This window comes from Gasterosteus aculeatus, chromosome 5 (assembly GCF_964276395.1).
Source record: "Gasterosteus aculeatus chromosome 5, fGasAcu3.hap1.1, whole genome shotgun sequence".
NCBI classification, from domain to species: Eukaryota; Metazoa; Chordata; class Actinopteri; order Perciformes; family Gasterosteidae; genus Gasterosteus; species Gasterosteus aculeatus.
In genome coordinates this window covers 3636617-3660365 of record NC_135692.1, presented here as the reverse complement: position 1 = coordinate 3660365, position 23749 = coordinate 3636617, and the positions used below count along the sequence as shown (strand labels likewise).

General features: G+C 42.2%; 2 protein-coding genes across 2 annotated transcripts; both read left to right on the top strand.

Moving 5' to 3' along the window:
* Window positions 1-1745: 1745 nt before the first annotated feature.
* Window positions 1746-14266, top strand: rfng (RFNG O-fucosylpeptide 3-beta-N-acetylglucosaminyltransferase). The gene is made up of 9 exons (XM_040176004.2): window positions 1746-2000; window positions 3564-4109; window positions 5040-5088; window positions 6380-6482; window positions 7786-7939; window positions 8096-8181; window positions 9554-9719; window positions 10674-10759; window positions 11827-14266. Exons 2-9 carry the CDS (start codon window positions 3630-3632, stop codon window positions 11900-11902), a joined length of 1200 nt encoding a protein of 399 aa, XP_040031938.2. The 5' UTR covers window positions 1746-2000; window positions 3564-3629; the 3' UTR covers window positions 11903-14266.
* A 795-nt stretch (window positions 14267-15061) lies between these two features.
* dcxr (dicarbonyl/L-xylulose reductase) lies at window positions 15062-23587 on the top strand. Its single transcript, XM_078103266.1, has 10 exons — window positions 15062-15194; window positions 15522-15595; window positions 18144-18241; window positions 18647-18801; window positions 18929-18971; window positions 19233-19332; window positions 20461-20525; window positions 22451-22568; window positions 23060-23175; window positions 23350-23587. Exons 2-9 carry the CDS (start codon window positions 15544-15546, stop codon window positions 23161-23163), a joined length of 735 nt encoding a protein of 244 aa, XP_077959392.1. The 5' UTR covers window positions 15062-15194; window positions 15522-15543; the 3' UTR covers window positions 23164-23175; window positions 23350-23587.
* The last annotated feature ends 162 nt before the right edge of the window (window positions 23588-23749 follow it).

The window sequence follows — 23749 nt, the reverse complement described above, 5'->3', positions numbered from 1 at the left end:
GATGTTGGTCAGTGACCACTAAGTGGAAGGTACTGTGTTTGTGATCAGTAATAAACAAAAAGCAGATGATTTAACTTGTGACTTGAGTTGTCTCTCTCTCTCTCTCTCTGTGAATAGCAGGTCAATCACTTGCCTAGTTTTGCCTTAAAAGTATCGATAACAATAAAATGCAATAATTCCAGCGGCGACGGACAGAATTGTAAAAACACTGAGGTCAAACATCCTAACACCCAATCCCCACAGGTTTAATGAACTCAGCTGTTTCATTTTAACTTTATTGTTGCGGTTTTTTATGTCCCATAAGTTTCCATTCATGGTGGCTTGTGCAGAGAACATTGATATTATACTAAATGGTTTGTAATACATCCCAAGTGTTGTGCGTCAGCATTCGTGTTTCCCTCTCTTGCGTCTCCAGAGGCATCCTTGGTGGGAGGGACTAAAACACAGGAAAACCTGTCACAATGGAGGAGTGAGTAATTGACAAACAACACACTAGGCCCAATCCCACTTTCCTCCTAAACCCTAACCTCAAACCCTCAAGGCATGGCAATTGTAACTATATAGCACATTGTAACAATAACTAATTGAAGTAGTTCACATAAAACCATCAAAACATAAGGCAAAATAAACTGAAATTTAAAAATAATTGAGAATATAATCAAAGTTGCAGTGCACTCATCATCACTCATCACTTTCTTGCTTAGTGAGGACTTGAGCTGCAGCGTTCTGATTGACTGACGTTTTACACAGACATGTGAACACACTGTCACAATAGTCCAGTCTACTGGAGAGGAATGCATGGACAAATCCTGTATATATGCTGTTCAGATTGAGGTCTCAATCCATAACTACACCTATTTCGGGCTTGATTTATGGTTTTTAACATCAGTGACTGAAGCTTAGTGCTGACTTTTAATTGTTCATTGAAGAAAGTTCTGTCACATCCAGTTGTTTACTTGTTCAATGCATTTACCCAACCCTTGTATTATAGTCCACAGGCAATATAGTTATGTAGATTTGTGTGTTGTCTGCATAATCCCCAGGGATTTAACTGTCGTCACCCGATAAATGGTTGAGCGTGAGAGTGTGTAAGGGCTTGAAATGATGTGAATATGAATAGGACAGCGCTTTGCTGCCACATGCCATGTCACCATGACAACGTCAAAACATATGATTTACAATTAGGGGTATTTATTTCATGCTCTTTACTATGTGATTTGACCGTCTCCCAGGCTCTTCCCCATGAAATGAGAGGTGAAATATTGTTTCTACTGTGTTTTTTGTATAAAAAATATATATATATATATATATATTGGTAAATATAGACTGCTTTTATGTTGTTTTTTGTCTATCTTTAATCCTTAATGTTTTAAATGTATACATTCTAATATGACAGAACACACATGTACCTTTTTACGTCTCTATGCTTTTGAGACGTTGTAGGTCAGAATCGAATGTTAACTTGCAGAGAGGGTTCATAGAGGGATGCCAGAGAGCCTCAAACACTCAACAATGTGACAATAGGACAAAACCAAACCAACCCCCCCACGAGGACGAGTGACTACGACTACAATGTGACTATTAATGTATTATGATGAATCAATGATTGAGATATGTGATGAAACTTTCACTTTCGCATTTTAACAATAAAACAAGTTTAAACTAATTTATTTTTCGTAAAACATTTTAGTTGATTATTCGCTTCCACTCATCTTTTATTTTGAAATGTTGTTCCGGAATATCTTGTGTATCGTCCGGTCCGCTTGCTGTCCGTGCTGAGAGGAATGTTTGGTTACTAGTGACGAGCCGCGATGGAAGTTCCTCCGTGTTCCCTTTATACATACATGCGCGTGATAGCACTAAGTCATCAAGCTCACTTGAAGAAGTGTCCGTATCCTTAATAAGTCAGCGAAGACCAAAGTAGTACGACAGTCGGATTGAAGAGGACAGAACAACTACCGAAACCCTCGTTCATTGTGAGGTCCCGTGGGAACAGAAAGGTGGGCGCGAGCGCCGCGGTCTCGCTCAGCCAGGCTGCAGCTTGTGCAGTAAGCTAGCGCTAGTTGCGTTCCAGTTAAAGCTACAGGCTCCCCGTAGTGGGACGCGACTTAAAGGGTGTCCTCTCCTGTTACCGGTGTTACGTGCCTACTGGTTTTTGAACCTACTGGTTTGTCTACGCGTGCGTGTTTGTTTCCCCCATACAGCGGCAGATGTTTTCTGCCTCGGCCACCTGATTCGTCACACATTCGCTAACATTTTGCTGAAAAGGTTCAAAAATCATCACATGTCCTTTGCATCGATTACGATTGTATAAGTGAGCACTACGTCACTGCCACGTATGAAGAAATACATTGAAGAAAATAGATTTATTAAAAGATCGTCTCGACCTGGATTCGAACCCTGTGAAGCAAAATAACAATAGGTTTAAAGCCTAGTTCATGCTTCTGCGTTTCCAGAGAGACGCAAGGACACGCGAGAGCCCCTTGCGGCTCGACCAATTTTTCTAGACTAGCGTCAAAAGCTACGCAAGCCTCACGCATCCCGCAAGGCTGTGATTGGTCTGCTAACTACATCCTTTCCGGAGTCTCACATTTCTGGTTTCATAGCACAATACCGCCATTATTAAAACGAAATGTTTTAACAAGAATCAGATTGAAGAGCTTTCGTCGGAAGAAATCCGTAAATATTCCTATGTCACTTTTTCAAACATTTAGAGAGAAATGTTAAATATAAATGTTAAATGTTTAGTTTACATATAAGACTTGACGACTGAACATTACAATATTTCCGGTAATTCACGCCGCAGCAAGACGAGCTGGCAAGTCCAAATGAATTAGCTCTCGTTATAGAGCAGGGGTGTCTATCTTATTTTAGGTAGGGAGCACATACTGTCCACTTTGATGTCACGCGGGCCAGACCAGTCAAATCATCGGCGTAAATATTGTAATGTTCAGTTGTCAAGTCTTGTATGTAGACTCAACATTTATATTTAATATTTATATTTAACATTTACATTTAGATGAAACATTTATATTATCTAACAACGTTACTGCCAAACTTGGGAAAGTTATTGCATGAATTTACATGAATTTCTCTCTAAATCAGGGGTCTCAAACTCCGGCCTGTGGGCCGTGAGTACATCCTGTACTCTAGCAAACTAGACGGAGCCCTTTGTTGGGAAACCGAAACCAGTATTGGAAACAGTTTTTGTGTGTGTGTGTGGGGGGGGGTTACAAACAATCCAACAGGGCTCAGTTGAACCTTAACGATGTGCATCAGAAGGTTTTCCTCACAAACCAAATGAGTGGGGGAGAGATAAAAGAATATTTTTCAATATATTATATACAGCAACGGTTGTTTTAAATAATGGGGTTTGGAGCAGTGTGAGACTGAAGCAAATGTTATTAATTTAGACAAGTAAAATTCAAAGGCTTTATGTGTTTTTAAATTTATAATAAATTATGTTATCCTCATTTAGAATGAGAGAGAACAGTGGATTGTCTGAAGGGCATGGGTACGAACATGGCAGATACCCTGTTAAGTCTTCCCCTTTCTCATTGCAGGGTCCCATGTGATGGTGTGAGAATGGGATAGGGTGGTGTTGGAAGTGACTGCAGCCCTGGAGGCTGATGAACCTCTGTCGGCCTGTCAGGATGCACCTAGCTTCGGTGGGCATCAGCAAGTTCTGCTTCCTGTTTTCCCTTGCTTTCTGCGGCCTACTGCTCCTGCTCATTCCTGCCCTCCAGCCCCCAACCCGCCAAGTGGACCAACCCCAACCTCGACCGCATACCCAACCGGCACGGTTGGGCTCGCCCCAACGTGTCAGAGGAGTGTTTGTTCATGCAGGGAAAACAGACTCTGCCACAGAGCTGAGTAGCTCAGCGGGGCGGACTGAAGGTACTAGGGATGATATCCATGGTAACAAGAGAGAGATGGACTCCACAACAGGAACTACCCCTGGAGGAAAGGGGGGGCAATTGTCAAGTTTTAGGTCATGGGACCCGTTAGACTTTAAGGACATTTTTATTGCAGTGAAGACTACCAGGAAGTACCACAAGTCCAGACTGGAGCTGCTGATCCAGACCTGGGTTGACCAAGCTAAAGAACAGGTGAGGAGAGCTCCGCTTCTTTCTTCTTTTATGATGGGGCTAGGCACAGCATTTGAGCAACCTTTTTGTTAAATTAAGAAAATTCTTGTCACGACAAAGATCACTAAATAAAATGCTCAGATAATTGAAGAAAAAAATCTAGAGCTGTCACATGATTGCAAGAAACCGACCGATCATTTCAACCAGGTGAACGATGAGAGAGAGAGCGAGAACTAGCGTGCACTAGTCATAGTGTTTTGACAAAGGTCCCAAGGTTGGAATCAAACCAGCAACGTTGTGGTACCGAAGCATGAAGTGGTAACCACTAAGCTAGCAAGATGCTCAGAATGGACTTAATCTTGCACAAACACTCTGCTCCCACTCCGCCCACAAATGTTCTAGTTCCAGAGGACAGTGGAGTTCCAGTTGGCTTAGTCCAGGTCCACGGTGACAGAGCCCTCCTGTGACTCTGGTCTGGGTCAGCTGTCTGCTCTTTACACTGCTAACTGCGTCCTGACATACACCGACGGACTTCACAGGCCTGCTGCTGTTTTATTTTACTTCTTAGATCAGTAAAGCTGCCTGTAAAAGGCTTCAACGTGTGAGTGCAGTGGTCACATAAAGAGGCAGTCGATAGTAATTTAATGGAAGGTTGAGTTAAAGAGCCACGTCAGTAGATGCTGTGTGTGACGGGGAGGATGCTCGGTAGAGGTCTGGAGAGAACTTCTCAGGGTCTGAGGCTGTGGATGTAATGAGTGGTCGCTTGTTTCCCCATGATATACAACTTTAGTTTTACTTCCAGTTCCAGTGGTGGGAGAGAGCCATGTCTCTGCTGTCTTGTCTTTGGTCCTCCTCTACAAGAGACACCAATGGAGCTCTTCAGCATGTCCCAGGAGGAGAGCATGAGTGTACACTTTCCCTTTCTGACAGTGTGTCTTTGTGTGTTTTCAGACGTACATTTTTACTGACGGCGAGGACAGCGAGCTGCAGAGGAGAACGGGTAAAAAGCAGCTGACAGTAACAGTTGTCACAGTAAATAAGTGTTACAAATGTTTTGTTTGTGGCCATGTTATGCAGTGACCAAGCTAATCTGAATACATTTGGTTGCAACAATAAAGATAAGAATACAGCTGGGACACCAAATAGTTTTTTAGAACATAATATATTCAAATGTATACAGGCCAGAATGAGACATTAGTTCCTTCATTGCTCTAAAGTAGTGCAATACACACAGCAACAGATAAAATAAGTGCAGTTGTGTACAAATATACAGTTGTGGTCAAACGTTTATATACACTTGTAAAGAACATAATGTCATGGCTCTCATGAGTTTCCCGTTATTTCTACAAGTCAGATTTTTCTCTGGTAGTGATTGGAACAGATACTTCTTTGTCACAAAAAACATTCATGAAGTTTGGTTCTTTTATGAGATTATTATCTTATTATGGTTTAACAGAAAAAGTGATCAAATCTGCTGGGTCAAAACGATACATACAGCAGTGCTAGTATTTGGTTACATACTTTTCACTTCAATTAGGCGCCTTTGGTAGCCATCCACAAGCTTCTGGCAAGCTTCTCGTTGAATCTCCTCCTCGACAGAATTGGTGCAGTTCAGTTAAATTTGATGGCTTTGTGACATGGACTTGTTTCTTCAGCATTGTCCACATGTTCTCAATGGGATTTAAGTCAGGACTTGGGAAGGCCATTCTAAACCCCTAATTCTAGCCCGATTTAGCCGTTCTATTGCCACTTTTGATGTGTGTTTGGAGTCATTGTCCTGTTGGAACCCCCAACTGCACCCAAGACCCAACCTTCAGGCTGATGATTTTAGGTATCTTGAAGAATTTAAGAAGAAGGTAATCCTCCTTCTTCATTATCCCATTTACTCTCTGTAAAGCACCAGTTCCATTGGCAGCAAAACAGCCCCACAGCATATTACTATCACCACCGTGCTTGATGGTAGGCTTGGTGTTCTCTGGGTTAAAGGCCTCACCTTTTCTCCTCCAAACATATTGCAGGGCATTGTGGCCAAACAGCTCGATTTTTGTTTCGTCTGACCACAGAACTTTCCTCCAGAAGGTCTTTTCTTTGTCCATGTGATCAGCAGCAAACTTCAGTCGAGCCTTTAGGTGCCGCTTTTGGAGCAAGAGCTTCCTTCTTGCACTGCAGCACTCAGTCCATGGAGATGCAAAACACGCTGCAGCTGCTTGTGACTTTCCTGACTTGTTCAAGTCAATGATGTTGTTTGAGAAAAATGAAGCCTGGGATGAATTGTTCTGTCTCTTCACCAGGAGTCAACCTCATCAACACAAACTGCTCCGCGGCTCACACCCGCCAGGCTCTGTGCTGCAAGATGTCAGTGGAGTACGATAAATTTATCGAGTCTCAGAAGAAGTGAGTAAGATGTGAACTGAACCGTTGAATGACTGCTTGTAAATAATTGACTTGCCCTGCGTTACCTTGAAGTTTTGATGAAGACTGTCATGTTTACTGATCACTGATCACTTCTTTTCTTTTTTTTATTTTTATTGTATTTTTATAGCCCAAAATTGCAAACAATTATATAATACAGTCTGTGCACATGCAACATCCTCTGTCCCAAAACCTTCACATTGGCACTGGAAAAATATAAAAGCGTGCCTTTTCACACCTGCTTGCGTCCGTCGACCCATTTTTCTAGGCTTGCGTCAAAAGCTACCCAAGCCTCCTGCAGCCCACAAGGCTGCGATTGGTCTGCTAACTACATCCTTTATGGAGTCTCACATTTCCGGTTTCATAGCACAATACCGCCATTATAAAAGTCTATGATAAATAAAGTAAACAAACCAACAACTTCTACACACAAATACGTGAAGCTCGTATTCGACAAAAAAAACGTTACTCCACCTGTTGTTCTGGCGGTGAATTGCTCACACGCAAGACTTTTAGAACCATGAACTGAAACGAGTGCGTCGACACGACTGTACAGACACAGAAGCATGCGCCAGCCTTTAGGATAAGCTAAGATATTCCTTTATTAGTCCCACAATGGGGAAATTCACAAGATCGCGGCAGCAAAGTGGACAGTGCACACAAGATACATGGTGAAAAAACAAGAGCAGCAGTATAATGCTGAAAAAGTGCAACGGCCACAGTAACTAAAGTACTAAATAAATATATGTATATGTACACATACCACGGTGGTTATTGCACATTGTCATCTTTACAATAAGCGACTTCACCCATTGCATGGCTGAAATTAGATGTTTTGCTGTGTTTGTAGGTTTGTCGTTGGGTCCATTGTATATGCTTTTATTCACACGTTTCCAAACAATAACACACGATCGGCTCCGGCTTCCTCGTCTGCTCTCTCGCCGTCCCCGGATCGCTCTTACTTAACACACACACACTGATTAAACACACCTAAGGCCAATTATGCCCCCTCCTGGCACTCGCTTCTCCGTCCCCTCTGCAGCCGACCCAAACCACGGCCGCCACCAGTTTTCTTTTAGAATTCCTGGTAACAAGGGGTGAGAGGCTATATAGAAAATCTTATGATACGGGTGAAGTATTTTTCTATACTGCAGGAATGCAATAAAAACAGTCAATTTAAACAAACCAAAGAAGATATTTCAGTTGATTACAATCCCTGAGGACTTATTTGCTTGAAGTAAGGTACAATGCTGGCTATGTGCATGCGTCTGTGTGTGTTTTGAAGGTGGTTCTGCCACGTGGATGATGATAACTACGTCATCCTGCCCAGTCTGCGTGGGCTGCTCTCCTCCTACCACCACAGCCAAGATGTCTACCTGGGCCGGCCCAGTCTGGATCATCCAATAGAGGCTGCAGAGAGGGTCAAGAGTGACGGATCGGTCAGTCATCGAACACCTATCCTAAGCGACTGGCACATCATGCCAAATTCAGGGTCACCATAGTCTTTTAGAAAAGAGGGTGCTGCAAATTCATTTAAAAGAAAGTCTATCTTTTTCAGATTATTCCACTCCTAACATCTGGCGGTCTCTTTTCAGGTGTCTGTCAAGTTCTGGTTTGCCACAGGTGGAGCAGGTTTCTGTATCAGCAGAGGCCTGGCGCTGAAAATGAGCCCATGGGCTAGGTAGGTCATGGACTTACCCTGATCTGTCAACTTGTCACTTTTCACTGTTTTTTTAAATCAAAATAGGTCTCAGTTTGTTAATAGTTAATAGTTCTTATTTAGAGACGGGGTCAACCGGCCGGCAGGCGTTTCTGAGATTAGAGTGAGACCAGGAGAAAAGGTAAAAACATCTTAGATGTGATGTGACGAGCCCTGCCCAATCAACGTTAATAAACTCAATAGCGTCTTAATTTCCCCTACAACTTATCTTTCTTTCACTCCATATCAGTGTTACCATCTTGGCGACTTTCTCGCTACAAATCTAGTGACTTATTCTGGTGTTATTGGAGACTTTTCTTGTGTCTGACATGAAAGCACGTATTGTTCTGCAGTTACTGTCCTCAGCACGTCAGCCTCACAGGAGCCTCGCGGCTCGCGAGCAGTCCCAGCTGCAGTCAGCGCAGAGAGGAGACTAACAGCCAATTCCAATCGGAACCCTAACAGACTTTAAAGCACGCTCCCGCTAACTCTGTGAGGGTTTAGGGCTGTCCGATCGTCACATCGTTGAGTGTTTGAGGCATTTTGAGTGCTTTATGAACCCTTTCCGTAAGTAAGCATTACCCTAACCCTTAACCCAGGGGAATTACCAACAAGTCATTGCAATGTGACGTCAAAAACGGGGTAACCAGTGAAAGTATGTAGACGTCAAAAAAGGTAAAGAGGACGTTGTGTCTTTTTTCACCCCTCATGAGTTTGTAAGTCTAGACTCACCTTTTGTACCTTCCGACAACAGGGTACATACTTTGCTGGTTAAGGTTTCTCTCTTAAGACTCTATATGAGAGTGGATGTAGTCATCCTTGTTTTGAAGCTCTGATTTGACAATTTTGCCATTGGCATGTTGGATTATAACCGTTAAATATAGTTTTTCTAGCAATCAATGATCGGAGGTTACCAAATTTTGGTATTGTATACAGCTCTGGTAGACGTTTCAATCAAAGTAGCCCCACACTAGAACATACCCTGCTTTCTGGTTTATATGACACTAAATGGACCATAGACTTGAAACTAGAGAGAGATCATAAACTCATGTTTGCAATGTTTACTGAGGGAATTAATCAAGAAAGAACTTGGTGGTCACTCTGGAGAATACAAGAGCTAGGACACTTCTGCATTGCACTTGAGATTACCACCTCAACATCTACTCTAAAATGTTCACACACAAACGCCTTTAAATTAATGGTCAAAGTAAACATACATATATGTATATATGATATTATTATTTTCCACTTTGGAAGAAAGTGAGTTTGGAAATTGCTATTGTAACATGCTGCAGTTGTTTTGTGAACCCACTTGGCCAGGCGTCGTGGGCTGAACGCTGTCCTCTGGTTTCAGTTTGGGAAATTTCATCAGCACTGCAGAGAAGATCCGACTACCGGACGACTGCACCATCGGCTACATCATTGAAGCGCTGCTGGAGGTGACCCTAACCCACACACACCTCTTCCACTCACACCTGGAGAACCTTCAGAAGCTGCCCACTGACACTGTGCTGGAGCAGGTGAGTGTGCTCTTGTGGTTTGTGTATGGTACGGCCTAACATTTGAGACACTTGAGAAATCTGGCATTTCGAGAATGGACTTGACTCCATGCCCACCTCCACCAAATGATTCTGCACACATGTGAACTGCAGACTAATTCCACCTTAATCATCACTTTATTTTTCCAACAATATGCATAAAACAAAACCGATGAAACAATACCAATATTGTTGAGCGGAAAGTAGTGAAAAGGAATCATGATAAAAATGATTTTTCCACCTAAACATGATGAACCATGGGATTGTCCTCCACGAGTCCTGACAAGGGACACTGTTTAATTGTTTAATGTTATTTTAAACAAAAAACTACACACATTTGATCATCTTGGAGGCAGAATTCCAACTGGTGGAGCATGTTGAACTAGTGACTCCTCCTTCCTGCTGTGCACTTTGCTCTCAACTCTCTATAATTTATGTTTGAAGTGTATTTGAAGTGCGAACAGTCTCCCCCACGTTTAGCCTGGACGTTTTCAAACTATGGTCTTTTAGGGACACAGTGGTGGTCCTCTGCAGACTGTGTTGCGCAGGGTAACGTTAGATGTTGAGATGGAAGTAGCCTAGCAGCTAGCTTTGCATAGCAGTGCTTTAAGTGGTCCGTTTGTCACTCACCCCCCTTCTGTTTGACACATGGAGTAATTTCTCTGCACAGTTCTCCTCAGTGTGTCGCGCCTCGGTTTGTTTTACTTCCAATGCAAAAAGCTCTCTCCATCTTGATGTAACTGACTGCAGCTAGCGGCCGTTTCGTTTCCACTGTCAACTTCCGGTTTACTTCCAGGACCGGAAGCCCTAAAATAAATAAATACATGTAATAAATGAAATGCTACTGGCATGTTTTTATGAAAGTATCATTTTGGCCTCCTAAATATTGTTTTTCTTTCTCCTTTTGTGATTTAATTGGTGTACGTTTTAAAACAGGTCACCCTGAGCTTTGGAGGCTTTGAGAACAGAAGAAATGTGGTCAGCATTGTTGGAGGCTTTTCACTGGCTGATGACCCCACAAGGTACAGAATGAATAACATGTTAATAACATGGCCCTTCCACTCCTCATCACACTGCACCCTCCCATGGCTCTGTTCAACATGTATTATCATCTTCCAAACAGCACAGGGCTTTTTAACATCATGGCATACCAACATGTTGAAGTGGCAATCCAACGAAACGAGCATATTTCCCCATCAGTAGAATTAAGACGGAACCAGCAATAACAATCGCCAATAAGGAGTGAAATAGATTCCGATGTGTGACCTAAACAGCAGTATTATTTATGGAGATAGTTTGAGGTCTGGACATATTCAATTCATTTTATTTTGTATAGCCCAAAATTGCAAATAACAAATTTGTCTCAGAGGGCTTTAGAGTCTGTACACATGTGACATCCTGTGTCCCAAAACCCTCACATCGGCACAGGAAAAACAGGAAAGCACAAAGACTTTAGGAAAGGGTAACGTTGGTTTATGATGATAGTAATATGATTAATATTTAAATTTATGATGATGATGATGATGATAGCAGCAGGTGTCAGCAGGGCCACAGTAGGAGGCAGGAACAAGGTCCAGATAGAACCATGATCCATGGAAACAGTTAGTGATGCGCATTAATGTTTACAGTTATAGAAATGTGAATATCAATGATGTTAGAAGTGGTGGGTGTCCGTGGGGCCAGGGTCCAGACAGAATTACGATCTACGCAGACCTGCAAGGCGAGAAAGCACAAAAAACTCCGGGAAAGAAGCTGAATTTGTGAATTTGATTTGGGTTAATAAAATGTTGATTATGGTAGAAGGTGAGAGTGAGAGAGGAGCTCGATGTGTCCTAAGAAGTCCCCTGGCAGTCTAGGCCTATAGCAGTTTAACTAAGGGCTGGTCCGGGGTAACCTGAGCCAGCCCTAACTACAAGCGATATCAAAGAGGAAGGTTTTAAGCTTTATCTTAAAAGAGCTGACCGAATCTGCCCCCCTGTGTACTTTAATAAATCAACACCACACTTTTTTTTACTTGGAAATTCCTTAACCCAACTCATTTCGTGAGAAGTTACTTTGTGCCTGATGCTCTTCCCTTCTGTTTCTGCAGGTTTAAGACGGTGCATTGCCTTCTCTATCCAGACACCAACTGGTGTCCAAAGCCCAAACACAGCCACATAAACTGAAAGCCACAGTGCTGGATACCCGCTATCCCCACTATCCCACTGCCACCTTTGGCTCAAGTAATGTTTAGCTGGAAAGATGGAACGTAAGACACTGCGTATCTGTATCCAAAGTAGCCTCATGGCATGCCTTATGAATGCAATCTAAATCTAAACAGCTGGGGCCAAAGAATACTAGAACATGATTGTGACTACAGCCGTAGGCCACACGTGTTTACACATGAGGGACTTTTTTTCTCAGCATTTTTCCCAAAGTTTGGTAAACTGCCTTCGCTCGGTCATCGCTTAAGTGGTTCAGCCCGTAAATACTATTTGCCAAATGGGAGTTAGCTGAAAGGCTGCTGTGGCTCATACTGATGCTGGAGAATTAAAGTACTCATTTAATCTGTTCAATGAAGGAAATATCACATGACTCCATCTACCGTGGTTGAACTCGAGTAATCTCGGTTAGAGTATGTGAGGTTTGAGTGTTTAATGAAATGCCCTCTAACCACTGACCCTTATTGTAAGTTATTGTAACATGTACTTATTTTATTTTTGTTTACATATAACCCCAAAGTACATATAAAATACAGACAGTTTCTGTCGAATGGGAGATTGTTGAGGTACTTTTTTTGAAGTCTGATTTATTATGTAGGGTTTAATCTGAATTCTTTGCTGTCAAACATTGCCTGGACAGATGTTTGATATGACGAAGGTTTTTATGCTGGCTGTGCCCACTTTTTTTTCCCAACAGTTGTAGTTATTATTTTTTTTATGTCAGCCAAATACTGTCATTGTATTACCCATTTGTAACGGGCCCATCTTTATGGTTTTGCACTACTAGTCACTTCCTGTATGTTGATGTAGTTACATGTTCCAATGTTGGGGTGAATATGTGAACCATATCATGTGTTCTGTCTTTTCATTGCTTGTTGTCTTAGCTCAGCATAGCTTTCTTGAGATCGAGATCTTTTCCTTTTGTTGGAGTTATTGGAGCCAAAGACAGTTCATCCACATTACCATGACATGTTCTTGTGGACATTCACAGTCCTCAAAGAAGGATGCCATTTATTTGGGTGACCTGTTTTATTTAGTACAACCATCAGGTCAAACTTCCTGTTGATCATACAGTGGACAATGAATCTCCGAGGTCTGGCAGCTAGTGTGTCTGCTAGCATAGTCACTAAACAAGCAGACTCTCACAAATACTTGTAGATGTTCGTTTCTGTGCAGCCCTGTCTTCCATTTACCTCCATTACCTAGCGGTAGCTTTAGCAACGTGGCCACCGCTAGCCGCCTGACTGCTGCCTAAAGCAAGAATCCCAGCTTTGAATAGAAACCCTCTGCTATGGTAAAGGCAGTGTAAAAAAATCTGCTTGTCCATTATGTTCCTCTGGTAACGACGGTCCGAAAGCCCAACGTCCCTTGTGGCAGACGGATAATGCATATAAACAGATGGGCTCTTGGTTGGCTACAAGCAAAATATATGTTCACCCACTTAAAATGATTGTTTATGCTGAGCATGAAAATGTCACATTGAATTTTTGTCTTTTAAAACTATCACCACTCACTAGCCTTAGTCCAGGTGAAGAAGCTCATTTTAGCACGTCAACACTAAATGCTGAATATTTCTAACATACTTGCTATATACGTCCTAGTTAGCGGTTTGTGGAAGAGGTGCAATGATCTGCTTACACTTCAAATTAATAGATGCTCATAATACAAAATAAAACAAAGTCCTTGTAGATAACATTTTCCAAAATATCTCTTCCCTCTTTGACTTGTTTTGACAGTTGGCTGAAGTATAATGAATTAAACTAGTTCTTTGACTACACCAACTCTGTTAACTAGAAAGAATCCGTATCGAATGCTGCTGTGACTTTATGAAGGTTTGGTTCCTGCCACAGAAAGCCAATGGATTTTGGATTATTGCAGAAATAAGCTGTGGGGCAAATTGGCTTTCAAACGCTTAGCTTTCTGCTCATCAAAGTTATGTTAACAAATGAACGTATCTACTGTTTTCTTATTTAGAGACAACCACCTTTTGTAAGTCATGTAAAGGTTTCTGAACTCACAAGGAGTATTTACTTGTTTAATGTCCAACCAACACATTATTTTGGGCATCTAAGCAGAAATCTATTAAAACAACTGCAGCGAACCTGCAGAAGATGCTGACTCATTTGTGGGTTTTAGGACTAATTTCTGCCTGGAAAAAAACATGTGTGCGAAACATTTGTCCACCTTTTTAGCACACATGACTGATCAAAAATCAGAGCATTGTGTTCCACTGCAGGCCAGTGGGTGAGACTGAGTGAAAGTTCTTTGCAAATGCTTTACCACTGATGTATTGTGTTTATGTAACAATAAAACCTTTTTGCATTGTTATGTGTTTGGTTGTATTACTGTTCAATTGGTATTTAAATAGTAGAGAAAACACTGGATCACATGTGATTTAATGCAACCATTTAGTGCCCAAGCACTATGCTTCCAGATCACAAACTGGGTGGAAAAGGATAAAGTAAAGGCTACAACTTCCAGATGTGTGCGAGTCTGTGGCCCGATCCCGGTGTCCCGTGAGGCCTCAAACCCAGACCCCTCAGAGACTTACTGATGTCCCCTGACGTGAGTGTGGAAGTCTGTCAGGGCATGAAATGGTGGAAACACAAATGGGACAGCACTTTGTTACAACATATCACGTTCCCATGACAACGTTACCGAAAATGTGTAATTGAGGGTAATTATTTTGTTGTATGTCTGCAGACTTGCAGACTCACAAGATGAGGTAGTTTCAAATAATCTATGAACACAATGACCAAATGAAATATTTGATGAATTTCAATCAGCAACAAGACGTGAGTTCTTACATTGTACACAAATGATACAACAAGTTTCTGAACCATAAAATAAGTGAAGAGTTAACAATGATACAATTGTAATTGTTCTGGATCACAACTCATTTATGATACACAGAGCAAAGTTATACTAAGTGAGATCTAAGTTGGAAATATTTCTTTTTTGTGCTTAATGGAAGAATCCATACTGTGTAAAATCTGAAATGTTAAGGAACATTTACTGTTATCAGTGCATTATTGCAGTGATTTGAGTGTGTCCTCTTCAATTGCTATTGGAATAAAGTAAGAAATATCAGGCACCTTTATGAAAACCTGAACGTGATGTAGGCACGGGCGCGCGCGCGTGGGGGCGTGTTCACGGTGACTGTTCGGGACTGAGTTGAAGACGATCGATAACTTCCGTGTTACTTTTTGACCCTTGCGGAGAAACACGGAGACGCCGCAGTCTGCACAGCAAGTCGGTGAGCTGATCCTCACACCCGCAAAACCCCGTCTGATTGACTTCAATGCCGGTGTTACGGTTTGACAGGCGACCATGTTAACTGGCGTCTGTTATTGTCAAAAGCGTTGACTTTCCTGTAAAGTAACGTTTGTATAAAACCGAAAAAATAATCGTCTCTGCCTGTTTTGTGCAAATATGTGTCGTAGAATGACTCCAAACGTCGGTTGAGTATGTCGGGTTTAGGAGAAAGTCGTTTGGCTCGCGTAAAAGTAATTATATAAGCTCCGTGTGCTGTCACGGGATTCATCGCTTCTCTAACCGCCTCTCGTTGCACTTCATTCCGCAGCTCACGGAGGATTTAACCGATCATGGAGATTTCATTTGTGGGCAAACGAGCTCTGGTTACCGGAGCGGGTAAAGGTAAAGGCTCCACTTCAACATATATAACTAGTCCCAGCTAGACCGCGTTAAAATAGGATACACACACGAACTCACAACTACAGGACAGTCAGTCATAATCATATCATAATGTCATATTTAAATAGTTCAGCTATGGAAGTAAATCCGTGTCATCGGATTTTGAAAGAAAAAGGGGATTAGATTTCTAGCACTGAATATTTATGCATTGAAATCATGTATCTGATGTTTTTCAATGTTAAAATATTCAACTGCAAAAAATTCAACTGCAAATAATTCAACGTTAAATTATTCAACTGCCAAAAATTCGACTGCAAAAAATTCAACCGCAAAAATTCAACCTCAAAAAATTCAACCGCAACATCCGGGAACCCAAGGAAGAGCAATCGATTCTAGATTCAAGATCGGGAGCGTGCGTCGCGCAAAAGGAGCGAGCGCCCCAATACAACTTCGGCTTGTCGGCTAGCATGATCACCGGATTTCAGCCATGTCCATTAATAATGGGGCTTCGGTGAGTGTTTTAAATTTAACTTTATGCCATCAGTGTGGTTTGTGTCTGTAAGATTCAGTGATAGACAGCTGACATTTGTACATTAACAGACTGTATTGGACATGAACTAAGCGGAAGTTAAAAGAGAACGTACAGCTGGTCAGAATACGCATTTTCTTCTAGTTTTGAATTAAGTTAAGGATGCTGTTGGGAGTGATTTTTGAAACCAGGGACGCGCTTGTAGAGCGCATATGAGCCGCTGCAGCGTAGTGGGGGGGGGCAGCGGCGTTAGCGGAGCGTGTGCAGACGCATAACCCTGACAGTACATGCAGGTTATGCTGTTTACATGCACGACCATTGCTGCCCCCCCACTACGCTGCAGCGGCTCACGCACACTCCCGACCCTGAATCTAGAATCGATTGCTCTTCCTTGGGTTCCCGGATGTTGCAGTTTCATTTTTTGCAGTTGAATATTTTAACATTGAAAAACATTCAGATACATGATTTCAATGCATAAATATTCAGTGCTAGAAATTCAATCACCTTTTTCTTTCAAAATCCAATGACACAGATTTACGTCCATATTCAGCGGAGCCGAATAACTGAGCCAGCGGGCCCAAGTTCGCCCCCTTAGCCCCCAAAATGGGGGCAAATCCTGTTGAACCTCGATAATTCTCCCACATACAGTCTTATAAAATATACTCATCATGAACAAATATAATGATGTGTCACACTGTTTAGAGATTGGTCTTATCCGTTTAAAATGCTCCAAACACAACTCTAACAAGTAGTAAATATCATATGCAAATTTGTCCAAAAATGGTGCAGACTGCGGTGAATGAGCTCTGCATGTTTTGGCCTCTGAGTGGATCAGGGAGCTGGCGCTCTTCTCCACGTGGGGGTCCTCAAATCCCTTGGCTCTGACGATTAAATCGAGCCACCCAGGCTGAGATCGAAAAAAATCCTGATTTTACTGCTCCAGTTTCTCTGCCGTGAGGCCTGTACTAAAGCCTTGTGGGCTTTAGTACAGTATTATATGCAAAATAATTGTCATTATGGGTTGTTGTGTGTAGAATGTTGAGGAAAATAACGAATTTAATCCATTTTGGAATAAGGCTGTAACATAACAAAATGTGGAAAAAGTGAAGCGCTGAGATCTTCCCATTTATTCCGCCAGAAAAGATTTTTCAGATAGACCTTGGAGTTGTAGAGAAAAAACAATCCCTAATTATGTTATTTTTTTAAATAATCTGATCCAGTTTGCTCTGGATGTCAATTTGGTATCTAAATAATTGGGAGGCACAGACACTCAAGTTTATTTGAGTGGCGCAAAAGTGAGCAAGAGAAAAGAAAGAAATAGTAGTCCGATCCAGAGTACTATTTAGCTTTTAATAACCCAATACGATAACGTAAGTGTGTGCTTTTGCCCCCTTGCTCGCCAGTCAGTTGTTGTCCAGCAGGGGAAAAGGTTTGGGCAGCTCCGTCCTAGATGGCTCAACCCTAAACCGTCTCCCAAAGAGACATTGGACTCACAGTCCGATCCACAGACTTAATAATAATGAATCCACAGAGCCTTCAGGTTCATCATTCCAAGCTGTCCCTTGTGAAATGTGCACAGTGTTTCCCATAGAGAGAAGGGGGGGGGGGTGTAGTACTACAACACACATCACTAGATAGAACTATACACAATATACAACTCCCATAGCTGTTGTACACATTTCACACACTATACTACTTGTTGTTACAGCCTACATGCACAAAGACAAAGTCTGCAACTTGGCAGAGCAACAGATTTTGCGGTGCTTGGTGTTGAATCTGTGGCGCACCGCCACAAATTAGTCTATGTGTGGGAAACACTGGTGCATGATTACAAGACGTTTGGCTGAATAAAATAACATACTGTAAAGATGTGCAATTATTTTAGTTGAATTACTTGATCAGAACAAAAAAAAGCTTTGTTCGTGCAGTGTCGCAGAGCCTAAGACATGTGGAATGTGTGTGTGTCACAGTGGCAGCGCCACTCTGTAATAAGTCTTTGTTTATGCATGTTTTGTGTCGCAGGGATCGGCAGGGCCACGGCTCTGGCTCTGGCACGCTGTGGGGCAAAGGTCACAGCGGTCACACGCACGCAAGCCGACCTCAGCAGTCTGGTGCAGGAGGTACTGCACTCCTTTTAACTTGGGTGTATGTGTGATGGAGGTGTAAAGACTCCAAAATCTTCACGTCATGTGACAAAGAGGGTGCTGTTAAAAAGTACTTGGTTGTAGGAGGGTTGAAACGCTGTGCACTGACACTCTTCATTGCTTTGAAACAGACTTTGTCTGCCATTATTATAGCATCTTGATGTGTAAAAAAATATTCAAACTAAGACAAAGTGAAGAGAGTGAAATGAGTTAGAAGTGTTGGTTCCATTTGTTTTGTAGGTTAAAAGGATTTGGTTCTGTTGTTGTGTTCTTGTTGTCTCAAACCTTTAATATAATCTTCTACATATAATAGTCGGATGACAGTTTGTGCTCTTCTCCTTCATCTCTGCCCTTCTACTATCTGCACCGACACTGTCGCAGTGTGCGTCCATCATCCCGGTGTGTGTAGACTTGGCCGACTGGGGGGCCACGGAGGCGGCTCTGCTGGACGTCGGTCCGATCGACCTGCTGGTGAATAATGCGGCCTATGCCAGTCTGCAGCCGTTTCTGGAGGTCACGCCCGACCAGTTTGACGAGTAAGACAAAATACGCAATTGTTGGATTTTTATATAGAAAGCTGCAGCGGCAAATAGTCATAAAATAATGTTTTGTCACGTGGCAACCCTTTATGCTTATAGTGTTCTATGGTGTATTCATCTCCAGGTCATTCAGTGTCAATGTGAAAGCTGTGCTACATGTCTCCCAGGTACAAGACCTGCACCTACATCCCTGCACTTCATTCTTGGCTTCTGTTTGCTTTGTGGTGTTTTTCCCTTTTTTGCTTGTAGATGTTTTACTAAGCTAAACATGAATGACTAACTCAGGTTTTGGTTTCGTGGACAGTACAGTATGTTCAAAAATACTTAAAATACATCTCCTGTAATAGGCGAGCAGCGCATCAATGCTTTGATCACACTTTTCTATTTAGTTGTCCGCTTTGTCAAACTGCTTCTGTCTCTGTGGTCAGATAGTTGCCCGGGGTATGAAGGCAACGGGGTCAGGAGGCTCCATTGTTAATGTGTCCAGCCAGGCCTCCCAGTGCGCCCTCAGAGACCACACCGTCTACTGTGAGTAACAGGGTACCCGCCGTGCACCAACATGCACCTGGAGCCGTTCCAGGTGCATGAACATAGATGTAGCTGATGGATGCATTTCTAGGTAACAGCGTGGGTTGATTTATAGAAATCCGATAAGAGGGTAAGGGAGATTCGCACTAAATCAACGTTAAAGGATAGTCAGAGTGGTATCCATTTTTATTTGTGCTGTTGCCGTTGTCTGACAGAGTGACCATGGATGAACCTCTGAAAAACCCATTCAGTGGAGAAAAGGCTTTTACGCCCAGTCAACCCAATTAAAACACTCTGCTTCTCGCACATACACTTGATACAGACAAAGTACCAGAGCGACCACTTTATTACCCTTATTTTCTGTAAACCGTGCAAAGCTTGCTAGCTCGCTAACTACCAGATGGCTGGATATTTTATGTACTTTGCCATTAATGTCCCAACTGCTTAGTTCAACTCTCCCCTCGCTCAGTTACTGGTAACTAACCAGCAGGCCATGCGTCTCCAGAAAGGCCCGAGCTCTCTCACAGCCCCTCTGATGCACGTTGTCGCCATAACAACCAACAACAAACGTCTTTTTCTTTTGGACTACCCAAGTGACCATACATTAGATAACCGTTGTCCTTTTTGCTCCTGTTCTATTGTAAAGCTTCATGTTCACTTTGTCTTAGCTGATGAAACGTCGCTCACATACGCTCCTCTAGGGATGCATTTTGAATATTTACATTGACAACTATGAAATAGTTTATAAGAACAAATCCTTCCATGCGACCAGAACATTAGGGTGTGTATTTTCATTCCTCTATTCTGTGTCACTCTTAACCTCCTAGCATAGTTTAGTGCAGTCTGAGCGGCTATCTGCCACCAATCTGTGTACATAAACTAGTCATTAAAAATCAATGTTTTTGTTATTTGAAATAGTCGCACAATTCGCAAAAACAAAACATAATCGCTTAATACTCCCGTTTATCAATATTTTCTGAGACCCTTAGTGATAGCCACTAAAGATGCAGGTGTTTATTTGTTCATTTCAGTCGTGTGTGTGTTTGTTTTCAATGAATTCCCGGCTGCAGCCCCAGTAAACACAGACAGAGACCGTAAAGTTGTCTTTGTGTTCCTTCCATTGTTCAGGTGCCACCAAAGGAGCATTGGATATGATGACTAAAGTAATGGCACTAGAGCTGGGACCCCACCAGGTATCCTCAACTTCCCTTGATTATCTGGATATTAGATTTCACAGTGAGCAACATTAAGAACATGCACGAGTGAGAGTGGGAAAGGAAAACGTCTGGAGGTTGTCATGCAATTTATTAAACACTAAATATACACTATATGTTTTTTAATAGGGGATCAGTAAACTTGGTACAGCCATTCATCCATTCCACTCTCACTATGATGTCTGCTTCATTTATATTTATTTACTTTATTCAACTTTGTAGTGAGTGTTGCAGCTCCCCGCATCAGCAGACATGGTGTTCCATGGATCAGTGGCTTGTTACAAAACAATACAGATTGTCCAAATGCAGGACAGCAAAATGTTAGTCAACCAAGGGTGTATGTTTGGTTTCAGAACTGTTACAGATATTAAGCAGGGAGTGTCTTGAAACGTTTAAGCGTCAAATACTTACTACATACTACTAAATAGTAGGTTTCCTGCACTCCGGTAATTGTTTCTGCATCTGTTTATGGGAGAAAAGTAAGTGTGGAGTGGAGAGGGGGCGCTGGTAACCGCAGGGTTGATGGTTTGAACACCGGCTGCTCCATGTTCCATGTCGAAGTGTCCCGGAGCAAGACACCCAACCCCACACTGCTCCCCGGGCCCCATTCCACACTGATCCCACTGTGTGGAATCATTTCCACACAGTGGGATTTATAAAGGATACGTTCTCTCTTCTTCTTCTCATTATAATTACTCCACATTGAACCTTTTTGTTTAAAGAGATCTTGGGTGAAATTAGCTTTTCAGCAGATATTTTCGTTCTTTCAATTTTATATTCTCAACTGAGTCAAAGGGAACCCCATTAGTCTGCAGCTGATCCATTATTCCAAACATGCATTTATCCTTTAACTTCTCAATAAGTGCACTTCAAATTGAACCATGAATTAATCAAACGATGTCATCACAAGATCACAACATACTTTATTTTATTAATTTTGGCAGTGAATTTGTGTGCATTTAAAAACCTTGGTTTAAATTGCAATTTTAGTATGTCTGTCTGAAATGCGTAAAAACTAAACACAGAAAAAGGTTTGCCCTCGGAATTATTGATCAAAGAAACCGTGCCTATTTTCAGACCGATCATATCAACAAGATGCTAGTTAGTGAGTCTGATCAAATATTGATGACTTTAAATGTTCATGATTTATATTATTAGTCATTACTGATGAAGTTCTATGCCAAAGACATCATTCAAATGGCCGGTATTGTTTTAAAGTTGGGCTTTACTCTGCTTCACTTAAGCAGTAAGGTACGAGAGGCTGTACTTTCTAAAAATGTATCAGTTCGGGGGTGTTGTTAGGCAACCCTCAAACTACTAGAACCGTATTACAATCTACGTCAGTGCTCATGCAGAGGCAGTACTACGACAAGATCTTAAAGATCCGTATGTCAGCCCTTTCACTTTTGATGAGCTTTAGTCTGTTTTGTATTGGAACACAAGCTCAGACATGATAGGCTAATCCAGTGTGGGATCCCCCGTTTGCTTAAAACAGTGTCATCGACATACATTTTCACTTCTATCTCACGTCAGGGGACTGACGCCTTTTAAAAAATGTTGTTTATTGATTTATAATGTGGGGGAGCTTGGTGTTTTTAAACCGCCATAATCCTTTGCTGCTCAGCAAATGTAACATATCTCTTTGATAATGACAATAACATTGAAATGAAATGTAGAAGAGAGTATTAAACATGAGCAAAATGTAATCTGAACTGGTCTCCGCCGTTTGACGACGTGAAGCGTAATGTTGCTGTTACTGACTGAATGACAGTATTTTTGCTGAGCTGAGGTGGCACAGGAATAAGTTATTTTCATGTACTACTCTCACGATATACTGTAGTGAATGCGCAAATACTAACTCATTTTGAGCTTGAACTGCAGCCCCGGTGTTGTGTTTTGATCAGATCCGTGTGAACAGTGTGAACCCCACGGTGGTGATGACTGATATGGGTCGCCTGGGCTGGAGCGACCCCGACAAAGCCGAGACCATGCTGTCCCGCATCCCCCTGGGCCGCTTCGCAGGTCAGACAGCAGCAGGCTGACACCATGTCAAGTCTTCCCCTCCTGATACACCGTCACACACATTTGAGATCCCTGTTGATACAACTGCCCTTCTGTCCGAATTAAAGATGCGTGTCCCCATCCATTATTGTTTATTAATTATCTGCTGGAGGCTTTCCTAGCATGCATTGAGTGACAGAAGGGGGCGCGCACTAGTAATGAGGGGAGGGTGGAGCTGTGGCATTGAGCTCCCTGCCCCCCACATATAATCCAGATCTAATCACAAAGCCAGCGACATGGTTGTCTAGAAAGACACCGTAGTGACCATGATGTCTCTGGATTGTAAAACGATAGTGAATCTTCTTCAGAGTTCTTCAGAGAGCTCGTACCAGCGGACTGAAAGGAGGCCAACACTTGATTCCCTCGTTGTGTTTCCGTGGGTGGAGTTTTATGACGTGTATACATTTGACTGGTGTATTAACCTATGCGCTAACCGAGCTGTCTCCTTGCAGAGGTGGAGGACGTGGTGAACACCATCTTATTCCTGCTGAGTGATAAGAGCAACATGACGAGTGGGGTCACTCTGCTGGTGGACGGGGGATTCCTGGCCTGCTGAGCAACATAAGAGGTCAATTCAATATTTAAACCTGCCCACTTTGTCGTCTTGGTTATTTGTGCTTATTCAAACGTATTGGAATACGTTTGAATAAGTACCTCTGAGTACGAGAACCCATTTTCTTCAACAAAACAATATTTACCTGCCTTTTCCTTTACACAAATATTGTTTTACTTTTGTTTTCAGGGAAATCAAGTTGGGAACCAGTGACAATTAGATCAATTTGTTGTGTGTAACTTGTTATCCTTAGCTGGAGCTGAGGAACATCCCAGCTAACAGTTACAATGTGCTTGATTCATTTGAAAAGTAGCAAGTCATCATTAGGACTAGCTGGCGGCCGCTAAAAATAACAACTTTCTGGATTAATCAATTAAGTTCAATTAATTGATGTTGTACTTCATTAAATATGTCTTTGGTAAATTGAGTTGCTTTTTCGTGTCTTTGTAAGGGTGTTTTCATAAAAGTTGCTAGATGAGGCTACAGAAAACGTCCACGCAGGCTAGTTGTCCTTTAACCTTGTTGTGTTTACTTACACACAAGTGACCACGGTGGACCTCCTTTACAGCTTGTTTCTTCTGCTGATCCT

Coding starts and splice junctions, on each gene's coding strand:
- rfng (XM_040176004.2), top strand. CDS start 3,630: ATGAACCTCTGTCGGCCTGTCAGGATGCACCTAGCTTCGGTGGGCATC. Junction 5,089..6,379: donor CGAGCTGCAGAGGAGAACGG/GTAAAAAGCAGC, acceptor TCTCTTCACCAG/GAGTCAACCTCATCAACACA. Junction 10,760..11,826: donor CTGGCTGATGACCCCACAAG/GTACAGAATGAA, acceptor CTGTTTCTGCAG/GTTTAAGACGGTGCATTGCC.
- dcxr (XM_078103266.1), top strand. CDS start 15,544: ATGGAGATTTCATTTGTGGGCAAACGAGCTCTGGTTACCGGAGCGGGT. Junction 18,972..19,232: donor CTGTGCTACATGTCTCCCAG/GTACAAGACCTG, acceptor CTCTGTGGTCAG/ATAGTTGCCCGGGGTATGAA. Junction 19,333..20,460: donor CAGAGACCACACCGTCTACT/GTGAGTAACAGG, acceptor TCCATTGTTCAG/GTGCCACCAAAGGAGCATTG.